The following is a 13,141-nucleotide window of genomic DNA, read 5'->3' on the forward strand; positions in this document are numbered from 1 at the left end:
ATTCCAAATATACCAACAAAGGAAACATACAAATACTTTCATTGCACCAATTCAAACACTGTTCACATTCCATACAATCACTTTTGGGCACTGCACACTGCGCACTTTTTCAACATGGCAACGCTTAGTAAACCTATGGTCTCCTTGTCATTTTGAGGCAGCCAGCAAAAGACAGGGAGGGGAGTGGGAGGGAAGTTGTAGTGTCATTCCATCACCATCAACATTTCATATCAGTTCTGACTCGGGGAAACAGCTTCAACAGAATAACAAAATCAACAAGTGACACGGGTTAGAATTGCTGAACAAATGATCTGTATTAACAAAATGGATCTTTAAACAGAACAAAGTACCAAAGACATTACCCTCGTGTTTTTAACAAGCATAATGTGCAGTTCATTTCAAGAATCTAAGGGGATTAAATCTCACATCTCATGATATCAGTACTACGAGTACTCTTGAAACACCGCAAGACATTCACCGTCATGAAACATTAAGTGCTTAAAACAAAGTCAACTACTTCTTACATAAATTATTTTCTCTGGGAATTAAATGAAGATCGTTTTGAGTTCAGGCTGGGAGGTGCAGGAATGAGCCGTTGAAGAAGTCCTGGTGGCTTCAGCAGAACTGCGAAGAATGGAGACATGCAAGAGCGTTTATCCCTTACTTTTAAATCTCCAGCCTACCTCAAGTGCCTTCAATATCCAGACTGGATGGAAACACTAGCAAGATGACCTTGTTAAGGACCTCATGAATAACGCGGCAGGTAAAAAATGACAAACATAGTACACTATTCCTTTTGTAGCACTAGATGCCTTCATGGAAAAGATTGCAACAACAGCGCAAAATCTATAAGTTGCATCATGCATTAAGTGCAAGCAACGTGGAACCGAGCAGCAGAAAACATGCATGCTACTTAACTCATAATGCAAAAGAAACTGTAGAAGAACATTAACCTACAGTGACACCACGTGAAACACCCACTCCCAATTCAAGGAAGTATTCAGCACCAAGCATGCATGGTTGATACAAAAAAGGAAAAGTTCGGAAACAAGAACAGTATAAGTTTCACAGTTAAAAAACAGAAAGCCGGCAAGTAAACCCATGCCCCAAGGGTGAATTTAGAGATCAACCTAGGACAGAGTGTGAATACTGCAGTAGCAGCAGAATAATCAACCTAAGTAGTAGTAGAACATTTCCATTTAGAAACCAACCCCTGCACCAAGAGCAACGTGCTTTAAACTGGGAGTGTAGCATAGAGATATCTGTAAACTGTATAGACAGAGCTGAAGAAGGTGGGTCTAGAAATAGGGATTATATTTAAAGAAAGCAGCCCTTCATGCCATAGTTGTATGGCTGGTGGCTACAGCAGACAGAAATGCATTTAACAGACCACACGTGGAGCATATGTGTGAGACACTGCATCCTGCGTCACTTCATAACGAAGGCCTTCAGAAACGTGCATGCATCCAAAAGGTCTACAGTACAACTAGTAGGCATGCAAAATAATGTGACAATGCCATAAGAGGCTTCACACAAATGCAGCTCAAGCCGTGTACCAAAAGCGCAAGGTTCATTGAGGTCACAGTGCTGTAGCCATGCAAGCCGCAAATGGTAGTTTCAACATAAGTGTATGAGAAAAACTTGGGAAGAACAGCAAACATGCAACTACAAGCAGCTCTGACACAAACAATCCTCAGCAGACAGATTTCTTCATGCAGCAAAAGTGCACACCTCATTTCGGTAACAGCTAATTTAGGGTGACATCTTAATAAAATCTAAATTAAACTATTGTGACCAACATGGTGGATGTATGCATCCCTTTCGTTAAAAAAATAAATAGAGGATTTCCGACGATTTATATGCTGACTTGTTAAATCTTCAGTTGGGAAATTATTCTTTTTGATCATGGAATATAAAACAAGACTGTGATGAAAATCATTCAGTGCCTACAAATGCGAATCTCCGTTTCCGAGATCCAGTGGAAAATACAGTTTGCCAATCTGTCTAGCGGAAGACTACTACCTAAAATGTCCATCACCTTACAGTGACAGTACCCCCCCATTACGTGACGCTCAACATGCAAAAGAAATAGGTGAAAGTAAATGAAACCACTTACCTTCCAACGGTTTCCACATTCATTGCAGAGGACAAAAGTGGTCATTGGCTCATCGGCACTGCGGGTCTGCACCTATTGGACGATATTGAAATTGAGAAAATCCCTTATCACATGAACTGTATGTAATACAACTAGAACACAAGTTTCTTAATGTTCCCAAATACCGAGAACATCAGTGAACTGTTGACAAACAACTAGTCAAGTAAAAAATCTTTACTCGGGTGAAATAATCATCCATAAAAAATACAGAATAAATACTGTATATCAAATAAACATAATTTTGTAAAAGCTATTACTGCAATGTGCAAAGTGGTAAAAATCGCCCCAGCCTACACAATGTGAGAAGATAACAAATATAGCATTATGCTCCGGCCTTTCACAGTCACCCTCAAAAAGGAGCCCTCCTGTTAGTCTCATCATCCGTTAACTGCAATAAAAGAATAAAAACAGTCTTAAAGTGCATATACTCACTACGTTTTGATCTTAAGAGTGGTATTAAAAAATGCTTTGGTTGCACACTATACAAATTTAAAGAAAAATGTAAAATGCAGCATATTTTGCCTAAATATATAATCGCAAGGGCAATACATGTGCCCTCGAGATTTTTCACATAACCTAACAGGAAGCATGACAGAAATTTGACAGTGTCCACTCTGAAGTGGAAAAATAACGAGCGCTCCCAGTGGCCCCGCACCCACAAAATGTAGGTGGAGCGAGGATAAGTCAAAGGGAGATTCCTATAGGAATAATAGTGGAGATACACATTTCTCTACCAACTTTTTGAGGATACCAAGTATATAAGGCCTGCTTGATATGCTTTTTATGAATAACATTACAATTCTCCAGGGTATCAAAGACATGCTGCAGATTGGAAGGGAAACGCAACCCTTCCTCACACCAGAGGCAGTCCAAAATAATGTCTCTAGAGAGACCAGCCTCCTCATTTTTCCAGACTGCTAATCTTAACAAAGATGGCCGTACTCTGATGCAATCTTTTAAGTATTGCATGCCCAGGGGGGCTACACATGGTACCAATTGCTTTAGTAAGTTTAGTCCTTTGTTGTACGATTTTAGGGACACAAGAGCCTGTGTCCGTAAAGGTAATCTCGAGATAGAAAACAAAATGTGTACTGCTTAGGGTGTCGTTACCCACGGAAAGAGTAGCAAACTGTCTGCGCTTCGGACCACAGGACATAGGGGGTGATCCGCCGTCTGGCAAGGTACCGCCGCCAAATGACCGCACCGCGGTCAAAAGACCGCGGCGGCCATTCAAACATTTCCTCTGGGCCGGCGGGCGCTCTCCAAAAGAGCGCCCGCCGGCCCAGAGGAAATGCCCCTGCAACGAGGACGCCGGCTCAGAATTGAGCCGGCGTAGTTGCAGGGGTGCGACGGGTGCAGTTTGCACCCGTCGCGTATTTCAGTGTCTGCATTGCAGACACTGAAATACACAGTGGGGCCCTCTTACGGGGGCCCCTGCAGTGCCCATGCCATTGGCATGGGCACTGCAGGGGCCCCCAGGGGCCCCGCGGCACCCCCTACCGCCATCCTGTTCCTGGCGGGAGACCCGCCAGGAACAGGATGGCGGTAGGGGGTGTCAGAACTCCGCCGCCATGGAGGATTCCCCCGAGCAGCGGGAAGTCGGCGGGAGACCGCCGACTTTCCGCTTCTGACCGCGGCTGAACCGCCGCGGTCAGAATGCTCGTGGGAGCACCGCCAGCCTGTTGGCGGTGCTCCCGTGGTCGGTGGCCCTGGCGGCCACCGGCCGCCAGGGTCAGAATGACCCCCAAAGTTTGTTCATATACAGTATGAAAAGTAAGGGAGGTAACACTCCCCGCCGGAAATCCGCATCACCTGAAACCTCACCAGCAGTGCTAATTCTGACTTTTGCCTTCATATTTTTATGTAAATAGGCCAAGAAATGCACTAACACTTCGTCTAATCCCGGAGATAAGAGTATGTTAAGCAGCTCCAATCGGTTGATGCAATTGAACGCTGAGGGTAGGTCCATAAAAGCTAAAGACAGGGGACCACAGCGTATTTCCAAGGATTAGATCAAGGTTTAGACATTGCTCAACCGTCCCTATGCTGTTTGAAAAGCCATCTTGGCAGGGATGTAAAACAGATTCCTTTTGGGCCCACTCCTTAATTCTATTGTATATGACCCTCTCTAGAATTTTAGGGCTGGAGTCGATCAAAGAAATGGGCCTGTAGCAGCCTGGTTGAGACCAATCACCTTTTTCGAATAATGGTACTATAAAAGAAGTACTCCATGCAACAGGGATCTGGTTATGAGCAAGATTGCCGAAAACGTTAGTAAGAGGGCCCAAAAATCAAGGTTAAAATGTATTACGTCGACTGGGACCCCATCAGGGCCACGCGCCCTGCCACTAATGCTCAAGTTTATCGCATCCTCTACCTTATTTACACTGACATGAAAGTTTTTAAAAGCTATCATACTCTATTACCAACTCATTTTCTGGGGACGGACTGCGTAGATACCAGTGAAGTGAGTCTCCCATGTGCTAATAGTATTGTGACAAGTGATTGAGGACACTATTTCATTATTGCGCTTCAAATCAGAGACTGTGGTCCAGAAAGATCTGCCGTCCTTCTGGGAGGCTGCTTCAGCTAGCCTACCAATCGTGACGTCAAGATCTCCTTCCATCACTTGGAGGTAGTTTCTTTATAACGTTTCCGTGCCTTGGGCACTGCTAGGGCGTCCTAGGTTTATTGGCCAGAGCCCATCAAAGCACCCAATTGGCCACTGAGCAATCATGATTGAACCATCTAGGTGTGCTTTCTTTAGGGCAAAAGGGCTTTGAAAGAGGTTTCCTAATACTTGTACATAACCCAACACATAGAATGCTCAACAACTGAAAAATGGGTCACTGAGTCACCTAAACACACTTCCACCAAATTCATATTCTCCGTAATAACCAAATTGAAAAATTGGGCAGGGTTGCGCACCTTCCACCCAAACGGAGATTATCTGATGAGGGCTGAATTTCACGAATGCCTCTCTCTACCCTAAGTATACCCTTTTGGTGAAGTAAAAAGATCACTTCCAGAGGATTATAATCACTAAAGCTGGAAGCTATTACCTTGCCATACAGTAATGGCCCCACTAAGTTTTGGGAGACAAAAATATAAACTAACATAGAGGGGCGACCACTTCCCCTAAAAGTAGGTATACATTCTCCAGATTGCAAGACGCTAAATAAGCCTCCAAATTATGGCCTTTTGGGTCAGTCAGAGCGTAAGAATGTTTAAGAGGACAATATGTACTATGCTTGCTCAGCAATTTCACATTAAAGTCGCCGCCCATACAGAGGAAGCTTTGACGTCCTATGTAGATATCCTTATTGAGCAGCGTTGTAATATAAGCAAACAGGAGGAACTTAGTATTTGGGATGTTTAAAAAAAACTTTATTATAAAAATGAACAAAGTAGAGAGTCTTGTCAGTTATTAGAGATATAACTTGAAAACTACTATCTTTAAACTCCAAAGAACTAAAGTATCTCCCTGCTGTAACACTTACCCAAACCCCCAGCCCCCTGCGGGACGGCCATGCTGAGAGGGTATGGCCGGAACAGTAAAACACATCAAACCCAAGCAACTGAGTATCCCACGTATCATGAGACAGGACAACATCACACCCCTGGATAAAGGTTATCCAATCCGGCTGGCTAACACTGCGATGTTCCAACTTAACATTAATAGTCAATCAACAGCCTCTAAATCAGCCAACGGTGCAAACCTGTTTTCATTGACAAATGAGGAGATCTATGCAGGCGGAACATAGGGATGAGGATGAAGAGGGTCTGGCCTATCAAAATAACCAAGGGGAAGAGCAGTAATTCGGGTCTCACGCTACCCACTAAATTCTCTCATGCCTAGTATTTTATGAACGCTAAAAGGAATCCTGAAATTTACAATACAGTCAACTATGGTGTTTTTCTGTGAGTGCCCCACCCATCCAACCCGCCTTACAATAATGATCTTGTTCAAACCCCGCATATCAAAATGTATGTGCTTATACAACCAACCCACTGTTTTATTGAGCAGCTGGCCCCAGGATTACTGCTGACCAGGTCTAAGTACGCCCGCAAGAACCGGGACATAAGGACTAGCTACTGATGGTAGCCTCAGTACATCAGTATTGCAAATGCCATCATTCCCAACCACCCCATTTCCCACAATAGTATTGGCCATGGACCAACTGCCTGACTTTGAAACAGCTGCAGAAGTTATGTCCGTTCCCTTATGTTGCTGGGGGGTCCACATGGCTTACATGTTTTGCTGATAATGGCGCCTGGGTTTCAGAGGCCATCAAATCAGTAGTTTTTGCAATGTTGTGATTGATGCTTGCCGCTGGACGGCTAGAGGCTATCGGGTCTGGTGCCATATGGCTATTAGGAACAGAGCCACCTTCTTGTGCATCCAGCAGCGCTATTATAAGATGCTCAATGCGATCCAACGGTTGCAACTTCTCTTCCAAAATCATACAAATCTTTTCACAAGGGTCAATACGGGCAGGAGGTGCCACAAACAAATGGGCAAACGCTTGAGTAGACTGCGACTGTTTGGTGAAAAAGACCCATGGCGCTTGCTGACTTTCATGGTTAGCAAGCTGTGCTTCTTGTTTGTTCATGTACTTAACGGGTGCGTCCTTCCCAGTGAGACGCTTTCTTTCGCAACTGGGCCTTCACCAGATAGCGTGGACTCCAAGTTGACAATTGAGGCCGCACAGTCACTAGGTGGCAAAGGCAAATGCTCAGACCCCATTCCGGGTTCTGCCGAGTATGGGGGGGCGGGTGAGATATCAGGGGCATTACTAAGATCTTAGCCAACTTCCAAAGAGAGCCTGCGCTCCTCCATACATGTAATCTGATTAGAGATAATCCCAACTACCCTTGCCAGCATCCTGTTGTCACTGTTGACTGCGTTGCACCGGTAATGCCAGTTGTTTTGCGCTTGCCCATGATTAATTGAGAAAGAAAAATGCCCAAGTGCACTTACCAGATACTCCAAAGAGGAGGGGAACATTGCCCTCCACTGAAACATACAGTGCCACACTTAAAGAAAGCGGGCCCAGCCTCGTCCGGCCGCGGACGGGCACTGATGGGCCCACTCTTGGTCCTGTCTTCGCCAGGGCATGCCCCGCACTGCGGGATCTTGTGTTGATATTTAAAGCGTTACTAAGGCGCTGTAAAGGAGGCAGGTGGGCGAGTGAAAGCACGCGGCTCCTGCCACAAGGTTAGATGGTCCCTGTAGTCTCTCTGGCCCCCGCTGTGCTGCTCCTCCCACTGCGAGACCATACGGTGACATTTAAAGCGCTACTAAGGCGCTGCAGGTGAGGCAAGTGGGCCGGTGAAGGCACGTGGCTCCTGCCTCCAGAATAGATTACCTCCCGTCCCTCCCTCGCCTTCCTTTTAACCAATGAGGCCTCCTGCCTCCCCCCTAGACCCTCCCTTCCCCTTTCAAACCCCCCCCCCACCCTTATCCCCTCCTGTTCTTTTGTCTAGCCCACGCTAGACGGTTTTCTTTCCCTTTCTTACCTGCACGGCGGAGCCTGGAGGTCGTCGATGGAGGCACTCCTCGGGACGCGGTGCTCTGCGAGGAGTGCTACGGCTGGGTCACGTCTTGAGCGAACGGCATGGCTGCTCGAGAGGCGTGTACTGGGGGCCGGCTGACGGGGTCAGCCGGCCCTCTGTGGCTGGGGCGTTAGTTTCCGGGTTTCCGCGCCGCGGAGCCGCGAGGACCGAGGAACTTCAATTTTTGGATGCTGGTCAGGTAGGACGGGCGTTCTGCCCGTGGTTTTTTGGATTTTTACATGGATTGTGAAGCCCTGTTGGGGGAGGACCAGGGTCCTATATGTAGGGTGGTGTTTTGGAATGAGAGGCAGTGTTATTTTGGTTACCGTGCCTAAAGCTCCAGCAAAGAGACGTGGTTGTCTCTTCTTCCTCCTCGGAGGTGGGAGGGGAAGGTAGCATTGCTCTTCCTGAGAACCCACAGGTACCTGACAGGGGTACTCCCCTCATGTCTAGTGAGGAAGTGCAGGATATGGTTGAATTGGCTGTCACCAGGGCACTGCAGGCTGGCGTGGCCAGGACTGTTCAGTCTAAGCGTGCGCACTCATCGGTAGCGGCAAGGAAATCCTCATCGGAGAGTGAGGATGTGGCCCCATCAACGTCATCTGTGGGGAAATGGGTTCCAGATGAGGTAATGTGGGCAGTGATGACACATGGTCGGGACAGTTTAGGTTTCCCTGTGTTTCAACCTACAAACTCAGAGTCTCATTTATTTCCTCAAATATCAGACGCCTTTTATGTTTGCCATGCCTTTCCAGGGACCTGTGAAGGATATGGTGTTTCGTGAGTGGAAGGATGTGGAGAAGGCTCAGGTTCCACGATTCCTTCAGAAACTTTACTTACTTGAGGGTGAGGGGGTTTTTCCTCCTTCAATACGCCTGGACTCTATTCTGGCTACTCTAATTGGCGAAACGGCAGTCAATCCGGACGATTGGGTGCCTACGGATGCCACAGACCGTAAAGTGGGTCAGGTCTTAAGAGGGCTTTTGCTGCGGAGAATCTGGCGCTGAAGGCAGGGTTTTATTCTGCTTATGCGTCACGATCATTGGTTCAAGGCTTTGATAGACTGGCGGTGGCTGTCCAGGAAGGGGCAGAATGTTCGGAGCTCCTGGCTGGTATGGAACAGCAGGCCAGATTATTGGCGGATGTGTCTTCAGATATAGTCCGTACTTCGGCTCTGGCATCTGGGTCTTTGATTGGGGCTCGTAGGTCCCTCTGGTTGCGTTCATGGAAGGCTGATCCAGGGGAAAAGGCGGCCTTGTTGAGACTGCCGTTTGAGGGTTGTAACTTGTTTGGAGAACTATTACCATCCATACTTTCCAAGGCGTTTAAGGAGCGGAAGCATGCCTTACCTTATAAAGGGGTTTCTTCTTCGGGTAAAGGGTGGAAGAAGCATTTCAGTTCTTCTCCTACTAGGGTTGCTAAATCCTTTTCGTTTAGGAGACGGCGTTTTCATCCGCGTTTTTCAACTAAGAAGTTTACTCCTGGGACCCGGGGTGGTTTCAAGAAGGGGTCCTGGCATTCGCTGTGGGCCTGGCAGAGGGCCGGTTGGGGGATGACTGTGTCACTTTCTTTCAGCTTGGGAGGACAGTGTAAACGATCATTGGGTACTAGACATGGTGTCCAATGGTTATGTCATTGATTTTGTGGCGGTTCCTCCAGATTCCGGGGTGCGTCCCACACCTCTGCCTTCAGAGGGGTCTTGGAGTGGTGCATTATTGGACGGCGTGCGGGCCTTACTGGTCATGGGGGCCATTTCCCACGTTCCGCTAGACGACCGCGGTCAGGGCACTTATGCGGTCTTGTTTTCTTGAGCGGAAAGTTTCAGGGGGATTTCCACCGGGGCTCAATCTGAAGGAGGTGAATACCTGGATCAGGACAGTGCATTTCCGCATGCTGTCCATTCGGACTATTTTTCCATTGGTACGGCAAGGCGATTTTCTGGTGTCACTGGATCTGCAGGATGCTTACCCACACGTACCGGGGGCATGGTCCTCTCAAAAGTTCTTGAGGTTTGCTGTGGGGCAGGATCATTTCCAGTTTTGCGTTCTGCCTTTCGGTCTGTAATCTTCTCCCCGAATTTTCACGATGGTGCTGGCTCCTCTAGTGGCTTTGCTTCATTCAGAAGGGGTGTTTCTGCACCCTTATCTAGACGTCATTTTGATTCGTGCCCATTCATGAGACCTTTTGCAGAGGCAGGTGGCCCAAGTTCTGGGGGTCCTGCAATGACACGGGTTTTTGATCAATTGGGGGTAATCAGACTTTGTGCCGTCCCAGGATCTGGTTTTTCTAGGGGCTCGGTTTCAGCCTATTCTAGGGTTGGTGACTGTGTCCGAAAAAAGGTTGGATGCTCTCCAGGCTTTGGTAAAGAAGGTATGGTTACTGTCTGCTCCCCGAGCTCTTCTATAGTTGCGACTGCACATTTGGCGTCAGTGATATTTTGGGGTTCTGGGGCACGTTTCCATCCCCTGTGCTTGAGGACGTGGTTCTTGAGTAGGTGGGCTCCAGGGTCCGGTTCTCTGAGGGACGGGGTTCCAGGGTCCGGATTGATTCACAGAGAGTTGCAATGGTGGTTGGATGCAGACCACCTGAGGGTAGGGGTGTCTTTGTCACCTCTGAGACCCGTGGTGGGGACGACGGATGCCAGCCTCTCCGGTTGGGGGGCATGGATGGGGTCAGCTCAGATTCGGGGGTTTTGTTCCCTCGGGAGGCGAGTCGGTCATCTAATTGGCGAGAATTGCGGGCTATATTCCTGGCTCTGGTCCATTTCCAGGATTCCCTGAGGGGATTGGCGGTTCTGGTTCGCACAGACGTCTTAGTGGCCGAGGCTTATGTCATTCGGCGAGAGTGGTAAATGTTTGGGCGGATCTACTGTGCAGAGTGATTCCTTCCTCTCAACTTTTCTCTCTCCGGAGGTCTCTGTTTCGGCATCTGGTTCGGCTTTGGGGTCTTCCAGTGCTGGATGTGTTTGCGTCAGTAGAGAATGCGATAGTGGGGTGCTCCTGCTCCCGGTTTCGGTGTCCCCAAGCATGGGAGGTGGACGGGATGTCAGGTCCTTGGCCGCAGGGCCTTTTATATGCGTTCCTTCCGTTTCAACTATTCTGGGCGTTTCTGTTAGGTGCCAGTGGCTTTGAGTTCTACCTTGCTGGCTTCATGGAGACGTTCAACTTTGCTTTCTTATGGTAGACAGTGGAAGGTGTTTTCATCTTGGTGCTTAAGTCGTGAGTTGGATCCTGCCTGCGCTTCTCTCTTTGAGGTGATGCAGTTCCTGCAGGACGGTGCTCGTTTAGGGTTGTCAGTGGCTTCTCTTCGGGTACGGTGGGCGGCTATTCAGGCATTTAGGGACCGTGGCGTAATCTTCAAGTTGAAGGGCGATTGATGCCTGGATTTTTTCAGGGGTTTATTAGTTTATTTCCTCGCCCGGTACGTTCTTTTCCCTCATGGGATCTGTCCTTGGTTTTGGATGGGTTGACGGGGGCCCCTTTTGACCCATTGGGGGACTGTGATTTGCGACGTCTATCTTTGAAGACGTTCTTTTTGGTCACCATTACTTCGGCTCGTCGGTTGGGGGAATTGGGGGCATTTGCATGTTCCTTTCCTTTTTTGTGAGATTTTTCCCGATGGGTGGTTCTGGTTCCGGTGCCTTCCTTTATTCCACAAGTCAATTCTTCGTTCCATTCCAGGCAGGCGGTCATCCTTCCTTCATTTTGTCCGGATCCCTCATCAGGGGAGGAGGTCCGTTTGCATTCGTTGGATGTACGTAGGGTGTTGTTGGAGTATCTGCGGGTGGTGGCTCCTTTTCATACAGGGGATTCACTGTTTGTTTCTTTTGGTCCGGCGCGCTAAGGTGAGAAACCTTCCACGGCTTCCTTGAGTCGGTGGGTTCGTTCTTTGATTCTGTTGGCCTATTCCTTGAAAGAGGTGGTTCCTCCTCTAGGGATTCAGGGGAGGTCTTCCAGAGACATGGCGGCGACGGTGGCAGAGCTTCAGGGGACTTCTGTGGTGGAGATTTGCAGGGCCGCCTCTTGGGCTTCTCCTTCGGCGTTTGTGCGTCATTATAGGCTGTCGGACTTGGGTGGTTTGGAGTCGGTGTTTGGTCACCGGGTCTTATCCTCTATGAGATAATGTTTGGGATGTTCTTGGTGCAGGATATTAAATATGGGTCTTGCAACTCGATGTCCGTCTCCTGTGTGTTTTTCTTGCTATGTCTCATTGGTTAAAAGGAAGGCGAGGGAGGGACGGGAGGTAATGCTTCCATTTTCTTACGATAATGGCATTACTCCTAGTCCTACTCCCTCGCCTTCCTTTTCCGTTCCCTCCCACCCTCCCGGTACGGACTGTCCGAGTTGCGGCTTGGGCTTGGTTTTTGTACAGGAGGGGATAAGGGTGGGGGGGTTTTTTGAAAGGGGAAGGGAGGGTCTAGGGGGGAGGCGGGAGGCCTCATTGGTTAAAAGGAAGGCGAGGGAGTAGGACTAGGAGTAATGCCATTATCGTAAGAAAATGGAAGCATTGTGCCTGAAGTCTCTCTGGTCCCCGCTGTGCTGCCCCCAAAAAATCTATTAAATAAAAGCTAAATTCACCTGTACTAATTCCATTTCAGAATCCTTCAGTGTAAACACTTTACACTGGGAGTCATTACTGGAAGCCTACTGCCACACTGAGAAGCACCAGAAATTGTAAAGCTGTGAGAATGAGTGCCATTGGTTCACATACCTCTCGCATTTTACCAGCTCCACCTCCCTAGATCTTGTATACATTTCACATCAATTCCAATGGAAAATAAAAGGGCTGATACACAAGCAACAGATAAAGCAGAGTCAAGAATGGATTTGTAACAAAGGCAAAAAAGACTACTGTCCACGCATTACCTGATGCCTGTAAACAGGTTTATTAACTAAGGAAAGGTACTTTAGTCGTTCAGTAGTTCACTTGTATACACACCCCACCAGAACCTAATGTGCTTCTATTGTCAGCCCACAGAGTAATCTACATGTTTCAAAGCAAAACACCCTTACAACCACACTCTAGCACTCCACTAGGAAACCCTCAATAAACTGCATCTTCGTAAACAGTCCTACATTAGTATTGCAGATGGCAGCATTTCTAAGCCAGCTCTCCTGTAAAGGGAGAGTGTAGGAAAGTGCCACTTTTGGCATGGTTACCGCCCCCCCCCACCTTTTGCCTAGTGTTGATGCCAGCTTAGATTGAAAATGTGCTGGGACCCTGCTAACCAGGCCCCAGCACCAGTGTTCTTTCCCTAAAACTGTACCTTTGCTTTCACAATTGGCACAACCCTGGCACACCGTTAAGTCCCTTGTAAAAGGTACCCATGGTACCAAGGGCCTTGTGGCCTGGGAAGGTTTCTAAGGTGCAGCATATATTATGCCATCCTAGGGGACCCCTCACTTAGCACATGCACACTGCCTGGCAGCT

General features: G+C 47.9%; 1 protein-coding gene across 3 annotated transcripts in view; it reads right to left on the reverse strand.

The window, feature by feature from the left end:
* Positions 1-289: 289 nt before the first annotated feature.
* TCEA2 (transcription elongation factor A2) overlaps positions 290-13,141 on the reverse strand; it is a 577,635-nt gene continuing 564,783 nt past the window's right edge. For 2 of the 3 annotated variants that reach the window (XM_069243235.1, XM_069243233.1), the window contains 2 exons: positions 2,117-2,188; positions 489-624 (listed from right to left, as the gene is read on the reverse strand). In XM_069243235.1, the coding sequence (XP_069099336.1) occupies positions 616-624; positions 2,117-2,188 (81 nt within the window). In that variant the 3' untranslated portion in view covers positions 489-615. Of the gene's footprint in view, positions 625-2,116; positions 2,189-13,141 lie in introns of all 3 variants that reach the window. The other variant, XM_069243232.1, reaches the window with a different exon arrangement.

Source organism: Pleurodeles waltl, chromosome 7 (assembly GCF_031143425.1).
Source record: "Pleurodeles waltl isolate 20211129_DDA chromosome 7, aPleWal1.hap1.20221129, whole genome shotgun sequence".
In the NCBI taxonomy this organism is placed as follows: domain Eukaryota; kingdom Metazoa; phylum Chordata; class Amphibia; order Caudata; family Salamandridae; genus Pleurodeles; species Pleurodeles waltl.